At 54.8% G+C, this 18,108-nt stretch overlaps 1 protein-coding gene across 1 annotated transcript in view; it reads right to left on the reverse strand.

The window, feature by feature from the left end:
• NPLOC4 (NPL4 homolog, ubiquitin recognition factor) overlaps positions 1-18,108 on the reverse strand; it is a 61,775-nt gene that overhangs the window by 10,679 nt on the left and 32,988 nt on the right. Inside the window, exons 12-13 of the mRNA XM_078437999.2 lie at positions 17,140-17,300; positions 511-582 (exon numbers count right to left, since the gene is read on the reverse strand). Coding sequence (XP_078294125.1) covers positions 511-582; positions 17,140-17,300 — 233 coding nt within the window. The remainder of the gene's footprint in view (positions 1-510; positions 583-17,139; positions 17,301-18,108) is intronic.

Genomic DNA, 18,108 nt, shown 5'->3' on the forward strand with positions numbered 1-18,108 from the left:
GGGGCCACACCTCCCGCAAGGAGCGGAGCCTGGATGGTGGAGCCAGCTGCCTCCTTGGCTCCCGGAGCTCTGCCCAGGAGAGCACCCGCCGACTCACCCGAGGACACTCACAGCCGCGTGCCCCCGGGGACTGACTCAGGTGAGGCGGCCCACCACGAGCCCGGCCTGGCAGCCGCACCGTGACCAGCACAGCACCGAGCACGCCGAGCACGGAGCCACGCCGGGCTGGCTGGCTGATCTCCAGAGGCCGCCTGGCCAGGTCGCCGGTCCAGGGTTGCATTTTTGTCAGGGAGAGGTAAACCCTAAGTTGTTTTTAAGGAAGTAAAAAAACAAGCTGGAAGAAAACCCCCGTAAAGTCACCAGCTTTTCGGGGATGACAGGAGCTCAGGGATTCCTATGCTTTCTGTGTGGCTGTCCCGGGCCAGGTAGAGGGGCGGCTGTCCACGCCGCAGCCGCCACTGCACGCAGCCCCCACCCAGCAGCCCGGGGGGGTGGACGACGCACACTTACGTCTATGATCAGATACTCCACGGGAAGGGGCCGGGCCAGCTGGGTGATCTCATTGCCAAACTTGTCTATGTCCTGGAACGGGAAACAAAAGCGAGAGGTGTGAGCAAGGGTTTGCTGACCAGTGACACGGCTGGCCTCTCACAGGCTTGTCTTACCTGGTCAATGGTCACAATTCTTGTGGAGTATGTAAAAAGCAGAGGAAGATGTGCATATTTTTGTCCCGCATCTGCCTCTGTTATGATGGCCACAACATGAAGGAGCAGCCGTGTTCTTGGTTAACAGGGTGTCTCCACTGGGAGAGCGTTTTCCAGCAACCCCCCCCCCACACACACACACACACACCAGGCCCGGCACTCGCTGCCCCTTGCAGGACACATGGCCCGGGCCCCTGCCCGCAGGCCCCACCTGCACCTCTCTGACCCGCACAAGCGCTCCCCAACCTCGGGACTGAGTGCTAGCTCCCAACGACCCCCCTCACACCCTCCTCTGAAATCCCCACTTCATCCGGTACATTAATAAAATAAATACGTACGCAAATGAGCACACGTACGCACAAATATGCAGACATGGAAAACCCCCGCCACCAATCTGTCAGAGTCTAAACTTGTTCTGCTTTGTCAGATGCACAGAACATAAAGTTTAATTATGGGGAAAAACGGCCAGCATATGTTCATTAATCATAAAATGACAATTATATCTGATTTATGTCAAACATGCTGAGTTCAAACAGAGCTCTAGAAATAAATTCATAAGAACCAACACTTTTCATTAAAGATTCTGTGAGAGGGGATCATATTTTCTATCTAAATCATCACTTAACATCATATAAATCATTCTCTGACTCATATATAAATTATATATCCATAACTTCCAATTATGAGGCCTTACATAAAAGTTTACACTTATTAAAGCTCTCAAACCTGAAGGGAAGCCAAGCAGGTCCCCCGGAGGGGCTCCCCCTGCAGGATGACGCAGGGCCACCCCGGCACACGGGCACCTTGCCGGGGACGTCAGAGGTGTGCACCTTGTCTCCAGACAACCCACGTCGGTGGTTCCTAAGTCGAACCAGGCTTATCACCCTAATGGCAAGACCAGGGATCCCATTTGGCCCAGATCCTGTTTTTTAGAAATTAAAATTTCTCATCTGCAATACGTCTCAGTTTATCTAGGCTTTCCCTCCCTTCCTTCCAGCCACGACGTAAGAGAGCTGCCCGCCAGCACCTGCCCCTCGGCTCTCCCAGAAAATGGTCCAAACAGCTTGAACCAGCTAGCTCTCCAGGGAGCATTAGCACCCGTCAAAGGACACAATCCCGAAAACAGCACACCGCTTTGTCTGTCTGCCTTCCTTTGAAGTCGGAGTGACTTCCTACCGAATTCGGGGAAGAGTCACTTGTCCTGCCACGTGCCAGGTGGCTACCCTGGGCTCGTCTGTGCAGCAGTCAGGTTGGGCCTAGCTTTCCGTGGCCCTGCCGGCTTCACAGGGGCAGCTGGAGACAGGAGACTGCTGAGCGGGTCCTGGGGCCCCAGAGGCGGTGGTTTCTCGACGGAGGAGATATGGTAGGAGGTGGGAATCAAACCCAATCAAACTAAATCACCATTTCCAAAAATACGCGCTTGCCCCTACAAGAAAGAACCTGCAACAACTCACCCATAATTAGCCCACCTGGAATTCATCTTCAAATCTAATTAAGCTCTAATATGCAGAAACATTCCTCCAGCACCTGTTCGCTTTAATCTCCCCCTCCAGGGATTTTTCTCGTTAAATGCCCCTCTCTCCTTTTTCTGTGTCGTGCTATTCTCTTTCAAATTTAACTACCCGACTGTACCTTTCTGCTCCCCAAGAAAATAAAGGTGTTGCATCCCCCTCTGTTCCCCGGGGCTGGGGGAAAACAGGTAACTTCTCTCTCTCCCGCATGCCTCCCTGCTGATGTCTTTGCCAGCCAGCCGCCAGTCCTCTACCGCATCTCAAAAGCAATTACTTTTTATGGGCGTCAGCAGATGTCGGACTGAGGGAGGAGGGCCTCTCAATTCCCGGGTCAGCAGTCAAAGCGTCAGCGGTTCCTCGTCCGAGGGGAGCAAGCCTCCGGGGGAGGCGGGGGCCGAGGTCCCCAGCGCCCCCCCACCGGCAACGACCATGAGCACAGACCGCGGCACCGTAGTGGTGACGTCACAGAAGAGTCCGGGGATCTCCGTCTTGGTGCCAGGAAAAGGGCAAACTCCACTGACCGGGTGGCACCATCTTGCTTTGGAAAAGGCGAATGAAATCCTTGATGTATTGCTTTTCTCTTTATTTTATCTTTAAAAGTTTATTTGGTTTTGAGAGACAGAGGAAGAGCACGAACAGGAGAGGGACAGAGAGAGAGGGAGAGAGAATCCCAGGCAGGCTCCGTGCTGTCAGCGCACAGCCTGATGTGGGACCCGAACGCACAAACCAAGAGATTATGACCTGAGCCGAAATCAAGAGTCAGACCCTTAGCGGGCGGAGCCACCCAGGCGCCCCTTTTTTTAAGTTTACTCCTATTTTGCTTTTCTCTTTAAAGAACTGGCAAGATCTCAGAACAAACTTTCTCCAAGAATCACCGTCTAGGAAACGGTCTCACTGATAACCACCTGCAGAGTGTCTGTCAGATGCAGACACAACCAGTCGCCGGCATATATTAGGCGCTGGTAGCCTACAGTCCAGGCTAGATACCGCGTGCACACAACCCCGGGGTCCCCAGCGCATGATGAGGACACGGAGGGGTACCAAGGTGAGTTAACCTGCCCAAGATCTAACGGCTGGGAGGGGTGGAGGGGGTCAGAGACCCGGTCCATCCACAGCAGAATTCATCTCTGCATCAGAACTTGGCGATCTCCGCTCAACAACGCGATGGCGCCGTGAGGTCGCGCACTCCAACCCTACTCCTCCCCTCGTGGGGACCTTGTGGCCACAGACCCTGGTCCTGACAGCGGATTCGAATGAAAGCCTAGCTTGGAGATTTCAGGTACCACAAAATCCTTCTTCTAAGACCGGACATTATGCTAGTATGTTGTTCAGAATCTCTTCTCTTTTTGGCAATTTCTTGATTAATTGCTAAGTTTTCCTAAATAACGTTGGTAGCAAATGTAATCTCTTGTAATTAAAACATTTTGGAAGGGTGCCTGGGTGGCTAAATCAGTTGGACGTCTGACTCTGGCTGAAGTCATGATCTCACAGTTCGTGGGTTCGAGCCTTGTGTCGGGCTCCGTGCTGACAGCTCAGAGCCTGGAGCCTGGTTCAGATTCTGTGTCTCCATCTCTCTCTGCCCCTTCCCCATTCATGCTCACTCTCTCAAAAAATAAACATTAAAAAAAAAAAACCACCATTTGTTTAAAAAAGCTAAATGAGGGGCATCTAGGGGGCTCGGTTGGTTAAGCATCTGATTCCTGATCTCTGCTCAGGTCATGATCTCATGGTTCATGAAATCGAGCCCTGAGCCAGGCTCTGCACCAACAGCACGGAAGCTGCTTGGGATTCTCTCTCTCTCTCTCTCTCTCTCTCTCTCAATAAATAAGTAAACAAACAAACAAACAGCTGAATGAGTGAAGGGTCCCACCCTGACAAACATGTGATGTATAAGAGAACTACAATAAATAAACCAAAAAATAACGGATAAATGGATCACGAACCTCAATGTAAAATTAAACGATAAAAACACCAAGAGAAAACATAAGTTAAGTATGTAGTTTTGGGATAAAGAATCATTTCCCAAATACAATGAAATGGGCAGAAATTATAACGAAAAAGACTCTGAACAGAAACAATTGCAGCTTCTCTGTATGGCAACTATAAAGAAAACGGCACCCTGGCATGTGTGTCAGCACATGACGGGTTAATCACAAAGACCAGCCAACCGAATGCAGAAAGCACAAGGCGATTCCCCAAGGAAACAGAAGACACCCTCTCAGGATGAAGGGGTGCGGCACGGGGTCCCGACAGCACGGCCCCGGGGGCTCAGACAGCGCCACCTTCTCGGAGATTTGGGAGAATGCATAAAACCCCCGAAACACACCTATCCTTCGACAAATGACGCCGGCACAGAGCACGTGGCAGGAGTGAGGCAGGGCTGGCCCAGAGAGCACTCCTGGGTAAGCGCCAGGCACTGGGGCGGCCCCCGAACGATGGCGGAGACAGAAAGGGGCTCCACGGGCCGAGCCCCCACGGCAGCTCCCTGCAGGAGAGCTGCCCCTTCTCTGCCTCCCTGTCCCCTCTCCCCCTTCCAGGGCCTCCAGAGAGGACGACGCCAAAGATGGCTGGCTTGGCTTCCTTGCGGTCCGGCCACGCCAGACCTCGAACACACAGCCCCGGCCGTGCTCACGGTGCTACTCGCCGAAGTTCGTGACTCCAGTGCCTTCCCACCCACCCCAACCAGAGGCCTGGCTCCAGCCCGGGTCCCTTCCTGCTAGGACAGCAGAGCCCTGGGCCCTGGCACCCAGTCTCCACACCCAAAGGCCACAGCCAGTGGACGCACGGCCCCCGCGTGACAGCGCCAGCCTCATCGGGCTCCCCAGCCCTGTGCCCACAATGACCACCTACAACAGGGAGCTCCCTCCCCTCCTAGCGCGCCTCCTCGCGGATTGCGGGCCCACCTCACATCTCCCCCCCCCCCCCCCCCCCCCACCGCTGCCCTCTCCCAGCTCGGCAGCCGGCATGTGGTGCTCGTGTTGCCTGCCGCGAGATCCACCCGCCTCCACATCCCCTCCGGCGGGCACGTCCCAGAGCCACCTGCCACCTCTGCCCGTGTCTTCCCGCCACCCGCGTCACCATCTCCAGCGCGCTCCACCTACCGCAGAGCCACGGCCCCCAGACGCATCGGGGCCTGAGGACGTGTGGCCCCTGGACGAGGCTCTCCCCACCTGGCTAACTCTCACACTCTTCAGTTCCGGAGCGCCCTGCCACGCCACACCGGGGCACCCCCACGGTCGCCCCACGGACCGCCTGGGAGGAGGGCGCCGGTGCGACTCGCCCACCGCTGTCGTCCCGGGACCCAGGTGTGACACCTGGCAGGGGGTCGAGGTCTGGCCTGAGTGAAGACGCTGCAGACCCTGGCGACGCCGTCCTAGGCTCTCCTGCCCCCACGCGTGCACTGTGGGTGCTGGAAGCACAGGTGAAGGCTGGTGCCGGGCGCCTACTTCCCCGTCATCTAGAATTTCGGATTTCCCGGAAGCACACGTCCGATTTTGCGTTAGTAAAGTCCCTGTACGTTAAGTGAGACACAGACCTGTGCCCCTGGAGCGCGTGCGCCTTGGAGCTGCGCGCCCGCCCGACGGCACCCCCTCGGGGCTCCCGCTGCCTGGATGCTCGCGCGAGCTTCCAGTAGCTCCACCTACTACTGTGGCCTCGCCCTCGGCCGAAGCCTGGCTTCCCGTGTGCAAACTGGTCCCCCGAGACTCCCAGTCCCAGCCCTCCAGCAGCGGCCCGCCGTCCGGGAGCCCGGGGCCCCCGTCCACCCCCAGCCGGTACCGTCCTGTCTCTGAACACCCCGGAGCCCAGGGCCGCCACACCTTCTCTATCTACCGTGCCGCGCTGCCTCAAGGACACCGCCCGCGGTCTCCTCTGTTCCCCGCCCGTCACCTCTTCCCACAGGACACGCACGCGGGGTATTTCTTTGACGTTCACGAAACCCTGAACGAGCACGTGTCTTGGCCCCGCTTCCCACGGCAGCACCAGCCACCGCTCCGCCTGCCTTCCCAGCAGACCTGGCTCCTCCCCGGTCCCTTCTTTAAACCGCGCCGACCAGCCCCGCGTTCCCCACGCTAGCTGCGCCAGGCCCCGACGGCCACGTGGTGCCAACGGCGCCCCCATTCTGGACCCACGGGCGCCTCCGGACGAGGCAGCTCTGCCTGGCTTCCAGGTGTGCCCTTGTGCCCCGAGGGTGCACGGCAGCCCCGCCTGTCCGTGCTGGGGGCCCAGGCCTCGGCTGGCCCTGGACGCTCGTCTCCACCTCATCCAGGCAACGGCCCCGAACACCATCCGAACACCACGCCTGCAAATCCACCCCCAGGGAAACCCCAGGGAACGCGGCACCCTCCCAAGCCGCACCCTCACCTACCCGTGGCCGGGGTGACGATGGGGGCACCGGCACCGGCGTCCTGTCCAGAGCTGCACCAACGCGCACCAGCACCCCTAGCGGCATCCAGGAGCGACGGAAGCAGATGTCAGTTGTTAAGTACATTGATTCAGCCACATATTCAATAACGTGCTCCCTTATCATTATGAGCCCCATTTAAAAACCTGATGGGGCGCCTGGGGGGCTCAGTTGGTTAAGCATCTGACTCTTGATTTCGGCTCAGGTCAGAATTTCAGGGTTCGTGGGATCGAGCCCTGCGTTGGGCTCTGCACTGACAGTGTGGAGCCGGCTCGGGATTCTCTCCCTCTCTCTCCGCCTCCCCTGTGTGCGCAGGTGTGCTCTCAAAATAAATAAACTTTAAAAAATCTGCTCTAAAATAACAGAAATGAAAAGGAAACATGCTAGACACAAACAGTGGCTACCGCTGATCACGCCTTCCCTGTGTCTTTTTGTAGGAATCAAGGGTGCGACCATGAACAAGTACAACTCTTGCATTAAATTATAAAAGAAACACACACGTAGCGTCCACGCAGCACAGAAGACAGAAAAGACCAGTCCCCTCCACAGTGAACACCCCCCCCCCCCGAAGATAACCCAGGTCAAGCAGTGACTCCTTCAGGAAAAGCACAGAAAACACGACGCCTTGGCCGTCCTGCGGGTCTCTTCACCTTCCTTCCTTCTCCGGTGTCCCGGTCTCAGGGCACCGCTCCCCACCCCCCCAGCCATTCGTTGCAGGCTGCACAGTACGTGCCGGGACGTACAGATCGGAGCTGTGGACAAGCACCGCCCTCCCGAAGGACCCCCGAGCTCTCCAGCCCCGCCCTCCATATAAATGCACACATCGATGTGTGCACAAACACCTACACATGTATCTTTACGCTGCACGTACAGGTACGTGCTTAATTTTACATTATGAGTTTTATCCCAGGTATTTTTTTTTTTTTTTTTAAGAAAGCGAGAACAAGTGCACGCAAGGGAAGCAGGGGAGAGGGGAAGAGGGGGAGAGAGAACGTAAAGCAGGCTCCACACTCAGCACAGAGCCTGACGTGGGGTTCAATCCCACCACCTGAGCCAAAATCAAGAGGCAGACACTCAACTGACCGAGCCACTCAGGCGCCCCTATCCCAGATTTTTAAATAATTTTCAAGCACATGCCTTTAATGGTCACATAGTATTTTATCCCAGAGACATTTTAATTGAAGGCCCTGTTATTGAACTTGTAGAATTACTTCCCATTTTTGTTTACCACATACGACAACACGATGAGTAGCCTCAGACAGGCATCGGTGTGTGTCCCACCTGTAAGCCTGCAGGCCACAGCCCACAGCCCACGGTCCACAGGAGTTACTTCGATGTTTGCCTGTGGAGGTCTCTTTGCTCAAACTGGTATTTTCCTAAAACGTGTGAGAAATGAGTGTCTCAAACCCCGTAAGTCTGTAACAAATTGTGGGAAGCACTGCTAGCCTGCTCTCACCGACAGGCGAGTGAGCAATCCAGGGAAACCACAGCAGGATTAAAGAAACAACATAGGCTCTGTGACAACAGGGAGCTCGCTTCTTAAGTGCAAGAAACTTACAAGACACGCAAGCAAAAAGCAAATCTCCAAATAAAGAGCATTACCAGGAAGACAGACTCACAGTTAACGACAAAATCCTGAAAGCACTTATTTCATGGTCGCAAACGAGGTAATAGCACTGGTCCCTGGACACTGTTCTGGAAGCCCTACCAGCACGAGGAGCCGAAATGAATGGCAAAGGGGAGACGACTGCCGTTCCTGGACAACACGTTCATCTGTGCAGAAAACCCACAAGAATATGTACATAAATTAGAGGAACTTACTACCCAAAGCAATCTACATATTCAATGCAATTCCTATCAAAATAACACCAGCATCCTTCACAAAGCTAGAACAAGCAATCCTAAAATTTGTATGGAACCAGAAAAGACCCTGAATAGCTAAAACAATCTTGAAAAAGAAAACCGAAGCTGGAGGCATTACACTCCCAGACTTCAAGCTATACTACAAAGCTATAATCCTCAAGACAGCATGGTACTGGCACAAAAACAGACACTCAGATCAATGGAACAGAATAGAGACCCCAGAAATAGACCCACAAACGTATGGCCAACTAATCTTTGACAAAGCAGGAAAGAATATCCAACGGAATAAAGACAGTCTCTTCGGCAAGTGGTGCTGGGAAAACTGGACAGCGACACGCAGAAGAATGAACCTGGACGACTTTCTTACACCAGACACAAAAAGAAACTCAAAATGGATGAAAGACCTAAACGTAAGACAGGAAGCATCAAAATCCTAGAGGAGAAAACAGGCAAAAACCTCTTTGACCTTGTCCATGGCAACTTCTTAACTCAACACGTCTCTGGAGGCAAGGGAAACGAGCAAATATGAACTACTGGGACCTCATCGGAATAAAGAGCTTCTGCACAGAGAAGGAAACAACCAGCAAAACTAAAAGGCAACTGAAGGAATGGGAGAAGATGTTTGCAAATGACATATCAGATAAAGGGTTAGTATCCAAAATCTATAAAGAACTTATCAAACTCAAAACCCAAAAACCAAATAATCCAGTGAAGAAATGGGCAAAAAACATTAACAGACATTCTCTAAAGAAGATATCCAGATGGCGAACAGACACATGAAAACTTGCTCAACGTCACTCATCATCAGGCAAATACAAATCAAAACCACAATGAGATACCACCTCGCACCTGTCAGGATAGCGAACGCTAACAACTCAGGCAACAACAGATGTTGGTGAGGATGCAGAGAGAGAGGATCTCTTTTGCGCTGCTGGTGGGATCGCAAACTGGTGCAGCCATGCTGGAAAACAGTATGGAGGTTCCTCAAAAAACTAAAAATAGAACTACCCTACGACCCAGCAATTGCACTACTAGGCATTTACCCAAGGGATACAGGTGTGCTGTTTCGAAGGGGCACACGCACCCCAATGTTTATAGCAGCGCTACTGACAACAGCCAAAGTATGGAAACAGCCCAAATGTCCATCGACGGATGAATGGATAAAGATGTGGAATATATATACAATGGAGTATTACTCAGCGATCAAAAATTTTGCCATTTGCAACTACGTGGATGGAACTGGAGGGTATCATGCTAAGTAAAATTAGTCACAGAAAGACAAATATCATATGACCTCACTCATATGAGTAATTTAAGATACAAAACAGATGAACATTAAGGGAAGGGAAGCAAAAGTAATATAAAAACAGGGAGGGGGACAAAACATAAGAGACTCTTAAGTATAGAGAACAGAGGGTTGCTGGAGGGGTTGTGGGTGGGGGGATGGGTTAAATGGGGAAGGGGCATTAAGAGACCTACTCCTGAAATCATTGTTGCACCATATGCTAACTTGGATGTAAGTTAAACAATCAATAAATAAAAAATAAAATAAAATAAATTCAAGGAACGAATAACACACACCAAAGCTGCCAAACACACATTTACCAATTTCAAACAGTTTGAAAACCTAATTTTTTTTGGCCCAAATATAGGCTAATGTAATCCTAAAAATGTAATTTTAAAAAGACACAGGGGCACCTTGGGCGGCTCAGTCGATTAAGCGTCCGACTTCGGCTCAGGTCATGATGTTGCGGACCGTGAGTTCAAGCCCCACATCAGGCTCTGTGCTAACAGCTCAGAGCCTGGAGCCTGCTTCTGATTCTGTGTCTCCCTGTCTCTCTGCCCCTCCCCCATTCATGCTCTGTCTCTCTCTGTCTCAAAAATAAATAAACATTAAAAAAAAAAAAAGTTAAAAAAAGAAAGGTAAAAAGACACAGTGTAGGGGGAGGTGCCTGGGTGGCTCAGTAGGTTAAGCGTCCAACTTCGGCTCAGGTCATGTTCTCACGGTTCATGGGTTCAAGCCCGCATTGGGCTCTGTGCTGACAGCTCGGAGCCTGGTGCCTGCTTGGGATTCTGTGTCTCCCTCTCCCTCTGCTCCTCCCCAACTCCCACACACGCGCGCGCTCGCTCTCTCTCTCTCTCCCAAAAACAAAGTTAAAAAAAAAAAGTATTGGTTGGTCAACTTAAAAAGTAATAATCCTCATATCTATTTGATGTTTCATTTTAAAACCTTTGAAAAGAAAAACAGATGGCAGTTTGATTCATCTGAAGTGACGTTTTCATTCATATTATGCACGTGAGGGCTTCCTGAGCATGTGCTGGGGTGGAGCCAGGGGCCCACACTATTGCTAAAGGAGGCCGAGAGCCTGGGTGAGGGGCCTCGGATGGGAGACACTGAGCTTGTGAAAGAGGACACCGGATTCATCCCCGCAGACCCACAGCTTTCCTACAAAGGGTCAGATGAAGTCACTGTCCAGCTGTTCAGAATGGCAGCCAGCAGGACCTTAGGTCTCAAGTGCTAAAAATGAGTCAAAATACTGGTTTTGCATTACAAAACACTGCATCACAAATGCATCTCGTAAGGTAGGAACTTTGGGGGTGGGGGGCGGGGATAACTTAACTCTCACATGGGCTCCTGGCAGGGTGTGATTTGACGAGTGAAGTACCTGCTACAGAAACAGGACCTGAGGGCCAGGTCTGTGCTGTCAAGCCTCATGGTTTTGGTTTTTATTAAACACCATGAGGGAGTTGGGGCAGGGGGAGGGGTGGAGAAGCCCTAAACAAGGGACTAGGAACCACCCCCTGGAAGACCGATGGGAGCACCCCTCCCCATTAGCTCCATTACTGCCCCAGACCTGAGAGGCGTCCGAGCGAGCCGTCACAGGAAAGCCTTACTCTCCCTCAACGGCACCAGTCTGGAAGGAGCAGGGGCGGCAAAAGCCACGGTCCTTCACTCGCAGGCATTTCCAGACACGCGGCCAACAAGGAAAGCGTGCCTGTCCCCTACGACACACGCCCTGCCGGTTGCCCAGCATGTCCAGCCGGGACCCCAGGTTTCTAGCCAGAACCCCGTGTATCCGGCCAGGACCCCATTTGTCCAGCCAGGACCCCAGAGTGCCGCCCCTGCAGTGGCAGCAGCCGTGTGGACTCAGGAGCAGAAAGAACGGAGCCAGGAGGTGCCGGGAGCCAGAGCACGGGCGAGTCGTCTGCCCCTCTGCCCTGTCCCTTCCCCATGCCCGGGAGCGCCCCCACCACCCAGTAACACGGACACACACGCACAGATGAAGCAATCCAGGGGGTGTTCAGCCTCTAGTTCCTTCTGCTTGGTGAGGAAGTAAATTCTTTGTTACAAGTGGGGTTGTTTCCAGTTTCAAAAGTCCCTCTCCAGGTCAAGGCCCCGCCACCCCCACCGGGCCGCCTGGTGTGCTGATACGGCAGACTGAGGACCACACCCCACAGACACAGCTGGACCTAAAGACGTATGGGAAGCGGTGAAGGACACATCACAACAGATCCCGCGTGTGCGATTCCATCAAGCAAACCCACACAGGAAGCAAAGGAACGACTACCAGGAGTCTTAGGACGGGAGGCTCGGGCTCTGTGGGTTTCTGTCTAGGGGACAAAGGTTCTAAATTAGGTGGTGGTGCTGGCCACACGACCCCGTGAATATGCTACACACCAGCCAACCGTGCGCTTTCAATGGGTGAATCGGTGATTGTACTACATGTGAATTACATCTGTCAAAAATGGTTTAAAAATTTAGACTTGAGGGGCACCTGGGTGGCTCAGTCAGTTGAGCGTCCGACTTCGGCTCAGGTCAGGATCTCGCGGCCTGTGAGTTCAAGTCCCACGTCAGGCTCTGTGCTGACAGCTGAGAGCCTGGAACCTGCTTCGGATTCTGTGTCTCCCTCTCTCTCTGCCCCTCCCCTGCTCGTGCTCCCTCTCGCTGTCTCTCAAAAGTAAATAAATGAACACTGAAAAATTAAAACAAAATTTAGACTTGAGGGGCGCCTGGTTGGCTCAGTCGGTTGGGCGTCCGACTTTGGCTCAGGTCACGATCCGACGGTCCGTGAGCTGGAGCCTCCCACCAGGCTTGCTGCTGACAGTAGGGAGCCCGCTTCACATCCTCTGTCTCCCTCCCTCTCTGCCCCTCCCCCACTCGAGGGCACTCACCCTCTGGCTCTCTGTCTCAAAGATGAATAACCATTAAAAAAAGAATAAATCTTTGAAAACAAAAAAACCGAAAATCTCTCTCCACGTGGACACCTGCTCATTAAGAAAAGGATGTCAAAGGCGTCACAGAGCCTACAAGCACTGGAACGAGTTCCAGTTCCGCCAGTGCTGCCTCCAGGCCTCTCCCAGCAAATCACTCCAGAACACGCACTCCGGGCAGCGAAAACCTCGGGAAAGGGAAGCCCCTCCAAAACTCTGTGCACAACGAGGACTCTGCACAGACAGCGAAGCGAGGGAAGCCCTTCCGCCAGGCTTCACGCAGGGCATCCGGCTCAGCAGGCAGCTCCCTTTATCCATTCTAGAACTCCACGTGCTAGGAGCGTCACAGGTCTCGAGCGTCCCCAGGGATGACAGGCTCCCGCGCGGGCAGCGTGCTGGCGTCCAGACTCTGCGGTCCCGGCAGCCCCCGCCCGTGCCCCTCCACCTGTGGCCGCGCGAGCCTCTCTGAGCCTCCTCTCTCCAACCAGAAAGGGGAGGGTGACGACCACAATCGGAACGAAACCTAACCCAGCGGCCGAGGTGGGGAGTGGAGGAGACGCCTGCAGCTCTCAGAAAGCCACGGCCCACGGGAAGCACAGTTCTCAGGTAGGAAAGGAGAGCCCCGAATCCCGCCCCCTCTCAGATCCACGCCTTGGCACCCCGCCAGCTGCCGGGACCCAGAGACACCCACACAATGTGCCAAACGGCCCCCACGAACAGCTTGAGAACACAGACCGTTAAAGCTGCACTTGAGAAGCTGTCAGAGAGCTGTGGGCACGCGGTGGCGAGGGGACAGGGGACTGAGCGGGGGGCTGTCCTCAGGGTGTCCAGCGCACGCAGACCCAGGGGCGTGCCGGGGAGGGCACGTGGCAGTGCCACAGCTACAGACTGGACACTGGAGGCCCTGGAGCGCACGCCACCCCCCCCCCCCCCCCGTCCCGGTTCAGCCCTGAGACACACGGAGGCCACGCACCTAGAGGGCAGGTCACAGCCCCTGTGCGATCTCACGGAACAGCCACCCCACTTCGTCTTACTGTGCTTTACAAATGCCGCGAGATTTTAGAAACCGGGGTTTGTGGCCACCCTGCCGTCACACAAGTCCACCGGCGCCATGGCCCACACCCTTTGTGTACTTTGTGTCTGTGTCCTGTTTGGTGCTTCTCGTTACGACCACATTTGTCGTGGTGACCCGTGCCCAGTGATCTCTGCTGTCACGTAAACTCGTGCACGAGGGGGCGGCGGGGTCTGAGAGGACGGCCTGTGGCTCCGAAACCTCTCCTGGGGGTGCACCGCTGTCAGACAGCGTCGCCTGCTGCAGAGGAGCCATCGGCGAGGGAACGAGCCTGCAGCAAACTTCCCGGCTGTCGTCTGGCAACAATTTGCCACAGCCACCCGGGCTTTCGGCAGCCCCCACCCTAACCGGTTGGCAGCCCCCAGGTCAAGGCAAAAAGATTACGACCTGCCGAAAGCTCAGATGATGGTTAGCGTTTTTGGGTAATAAAATACGGGTTTTTTTTTATGTTTATTTATTTTTGAGAGAGAGAGAGAGAGGGAGAGAGAGAGAGAGAGAGAGAGAGCGCGCACACATGAGCAGGGGAAGTGCAGAGAGAGGGGGGACAGAGGATCCCAACGGGCTCTGCGATGACAGCAGCGAGCCCGACGTGGGGGCTCGGACTCACAAACTGTGAGTTCATGACCTGAGCCAAAGTCAGATGTTCAGCCAACTGGGCCACCCGGATGCCCCAATGAAGTATCTTTCAATTAAAGTTTTAAAAGACGCTGTTTTTTAGACACGACGGCACGGCACGCTGAACAGACTGCAGCGTACCCAGAACTTCAGCACGCGCTGGGAAACCAAAACACGCATTTGACTCGTGTTACGGCACCGTCTGCTTGACTGCGGCGGCCTGGCACTGAACGTGCGAGACCCCCGAAGAGGGCTGCTCTGAGGGCAGGAGGGGCCTGGAGGCCGCACAGCAGGGCAGCGAACACGCGGACGCAGTGATGAGTGCCACAAGGCTCCCCCACTCCCGAGAGCACGAAGGGCTGGGATTTCAGCTCACTGGCAGCGGGCCGGGGCCGCACACAGAGAACCTGGCAGACGGGCTTTGCACCGGGCCGGGGTGAACTGGAGACCCGGGGGTTTCAAACACACAGCCATCCTCCCGGTCGAGATAATACAAGTTTTGAAGCGTGTGGGGTGGAGTCTCCACGTGCTTACACTGTGCGACGCAGCAACCGAGCTGAAACCTGTTTCAGGAGGAGGCTGAATCTCCCAGTCATTCGGGGCCGAGGGGACAAACACCCGAAGCAGGCGTCATCTTACGGAGCGGGAACTCTGGACTGCACTCTATGAAAAGGCAAGAACCCGCAGCGGACAGTCTTCCATAAACGTCGGTCAGACCTGACCCCTAAGTACCGCTCTGGTGCATCTGGGTGCCGCGTCGTGGCCCCGCTGGACAGAGGGGGGGCGGTCTCCAGGGAAAAACGTCCTCCGGGGTCTTTGGCTTTTTCACATGCGATGACCAGCACACGGCGGAAACTTACCAAACGCGTGAAGAGAAAAGACAGACATTACACCAAAAAAAGACAACAGCTGCAAACCCACAGATGATACAAATGTTGGACACGAGGACCTTAAGACGCCATGATTACGACCCATAATTAGGGGAAAAAAAAGTCAATCAAAACCGATCCAGAAGTGACAGACAGATTTAACAGATCGGGACATCAAAATACTCATTATAACTGCATCCCACGCGTGCAGGCAGGTGGAGGCGTGGGAAACACACACACACACACACACACCAGAGGAAACCGCAGCGATCACGCCCCGGACGGACGGTTTGCTAGATGGGAGTGGCAGCAGACCAGACGTCACACAAGCCAGGACGAACAGGCCGCCAGAAACAGCAACGCAGACTCCTCAAAATGAGGCACAGAAAGAAAACAGACTGAAATACGACAAACGGGGCATCGGTAAGCTGTGGGACTTCAGGCAGCCAAATACACGTGTGACTGGAGTCCCTGAGCGATCAAAAACAAACAACAACAAAATCCCAAACCAAAAAAGAAAAAGGTACTGAACGGCTGGCATGTGCAGAATTCTACAGAATTCTAGAAATGGTTCTGGGATACTTCCCAGCCTCCTCCCCAGGACCATGAATGGGAGGAGGACGCACACCCGTGGATCTGTCCCCTCACGTGGCAACGGATTCTGCAGGTGTGATGAAGGTTACTAATCAACTGACCTTAAAATCGGGAGATGACCTTGGACTAGCCGGGCAGGCCGGGAGGGCACACTCCTGCGGGCCTCCAGGGAAGAGCAGCGGACGGCCCTGCCGTGACCTGCCGCCGGGCCGGGGCCGGGACACTCGGTGCTGCCGACGCCTCACGCCACGGAGAACATCAGAGCCCCGACCGACCCTGCCGTGGCCCGGACAGACCCTAGACCCCTGAGCACCGGACTACGAGGCAACGCCTGAGCCGGGTCTCATGGCCGCCACGTCCGCAAACACCCGTTACGGCAGCAACGTAAAACAAACACGATGGCCAAAAATTGACACAACTCGCAGACCCGAGAAGCTCAACCACCGCCAAACGCAGGACACGAGGAAGACTACCCGAGCACATCAAAGTCAAGCTGCTAAAAACCAGCGATAAGACAAGAACGGAAAGGCAGTCAGCAGGAAAGTCACACTGTGAATGGAGGAGCCCACGAGGGGCACGGGGGCTTCCTGCGAGAAACACCCCGAGGCAGGGGACGGTGGAGCCGACCGGTCAACCCAGAATTCTTTCTACCGTGAAGACACCCTTCCAAGTGAAGACAGCGCCCTCAGACGCGGCAAGGCCGCCCCGCGCCGAGAGACACGACTCAAGGAGCCCTCCAGGCGGCAGGATGGGGCAGACGGGACCCAAGTCCACCCGACGGGACCCGAGAACGAGTGCCGAGTAGAGAAGGAAAATGGGGTCTCCAGCTTCCCATAGGGAAGCACCTGACTCCTACATGTTCAACAGGACATTTCTCGATAAAAACAGCTTTTATAGCTTTCACAAGGAAAAGGATTTCTAAGCAGACGATCCTTTGTCCAACTCGTTAACTCAAATGCCGGCGCCCCGAGGAGGGCCTAATTACTGAGCACACAGCTCCACTCTTGACTCCTGGTGATGTATCCCGTCGTCGTGTCTTGAGAAACAGACACGGTCTCTGTGCTGCAGGGCTTTGATTTGGCGTCAGAGAACCCAGCCCCGTGAATGTGACGTCTCCTTTCGGTTAGAAGCCCGAGCAGCTGAATACCAAGCCCTGAAGACGCCACGGGGCGCTGTTACCCGCAAGGTGGGTCCTAAACAAGCTCAGAGGAGAAGCGGCTGAGGGGACCGCGGAGTCCAACACGGGTCCGCGCCCACGCCACGCCGCACGATTCCTTGGGTACCGTGGCGTTTTTACCTTATAAAACACGTCAGGCACGTACTGCTCGCTGCTGGACTCCTTGGCGTAGCCGAGCTCAGGGGCGTCTTTGCACGGCAGCAGACACTCGTCACGGACCAGCGCCATGCACTGATTGGACACCTGGTACCCTTCAAAGTGGACTTGGTTGTCGGGACCACCTGCAAGAGAGAGTCCTTCGATGAGCATCCACGAGGGAGATTCGAACCCAGTCCGTATCTGTCACTCTTCACTCCGGACCAACAGAGCAAATCAACTCCGAAGAGTCTGTCTCGGGTAAGAATTCAAAAACGTGCCACCGCAACTTTACGAGTGGCCGGAGCGCACGGCGGCGGACACAGGGCACGAAGACGCCGCGCGGCTGTTCAAGCGGTTCCCACCGAGGACACACTCTCTCAGAATCAGAAAACAGGACTGGGAAACGTTCTCCGATCCTGGGGTGCCTAGGCGTCTGACCGGCTCAGGTCATGATCTCACGGCTCGTGAGTTTGAGCCCCGCATCGGGCTCTGTGCTGACGGCTCAGAGCCTGGAGCCCACTTCAGATTCTGTCTCTCTCTCTTTCTCTCTCTCTCTGCCCCTCCCCCACTCACGCTCGGTCTCTCTCTCCTTCCAAAATAAACAAACATTAAAAAAAAAAATCCTCCAATCCCACCCCAGAATATGTGTGCTGTCACCCAGTACCGGGGCTCTGAGCTGTCAGGAACACCAGAGCCCTGCCTCCAGCACGCTTGCGTTCTTGAGTGAGCGGAGGGGGATGGAGACGGACGGGACAAGCGGTGAAGACAACACAGCGTCTGTACCATGGTCTCTACCCTACAGACGCCCGCACGGCCACGCACTGTCCTCCAGCGCCACGCTCGGGAGGCAAGGACGCTGCCACAGAGCCAGGGCCAGCACGCAGGGGGCCTCAGCCCGGGCCGCTGGCTTCACTGTGCCATGTGCGGCCCTGCGTGCCTCTCCCCACGCCT

The sequence above is a fragment of the Panthera onca genome, chromosome E1 (genome assembly GCF_046562875.1).
Source record: "Panthera onca isolate mPanOnc1 chromosome E1, mPanOnc1 haplotype 2, whole genome shotgun sequence".
NCBI lineage: Eukaryota > Metazoa > Chordata > Mammalia > Carnivora > Felidae > Panthera > Panthera onca.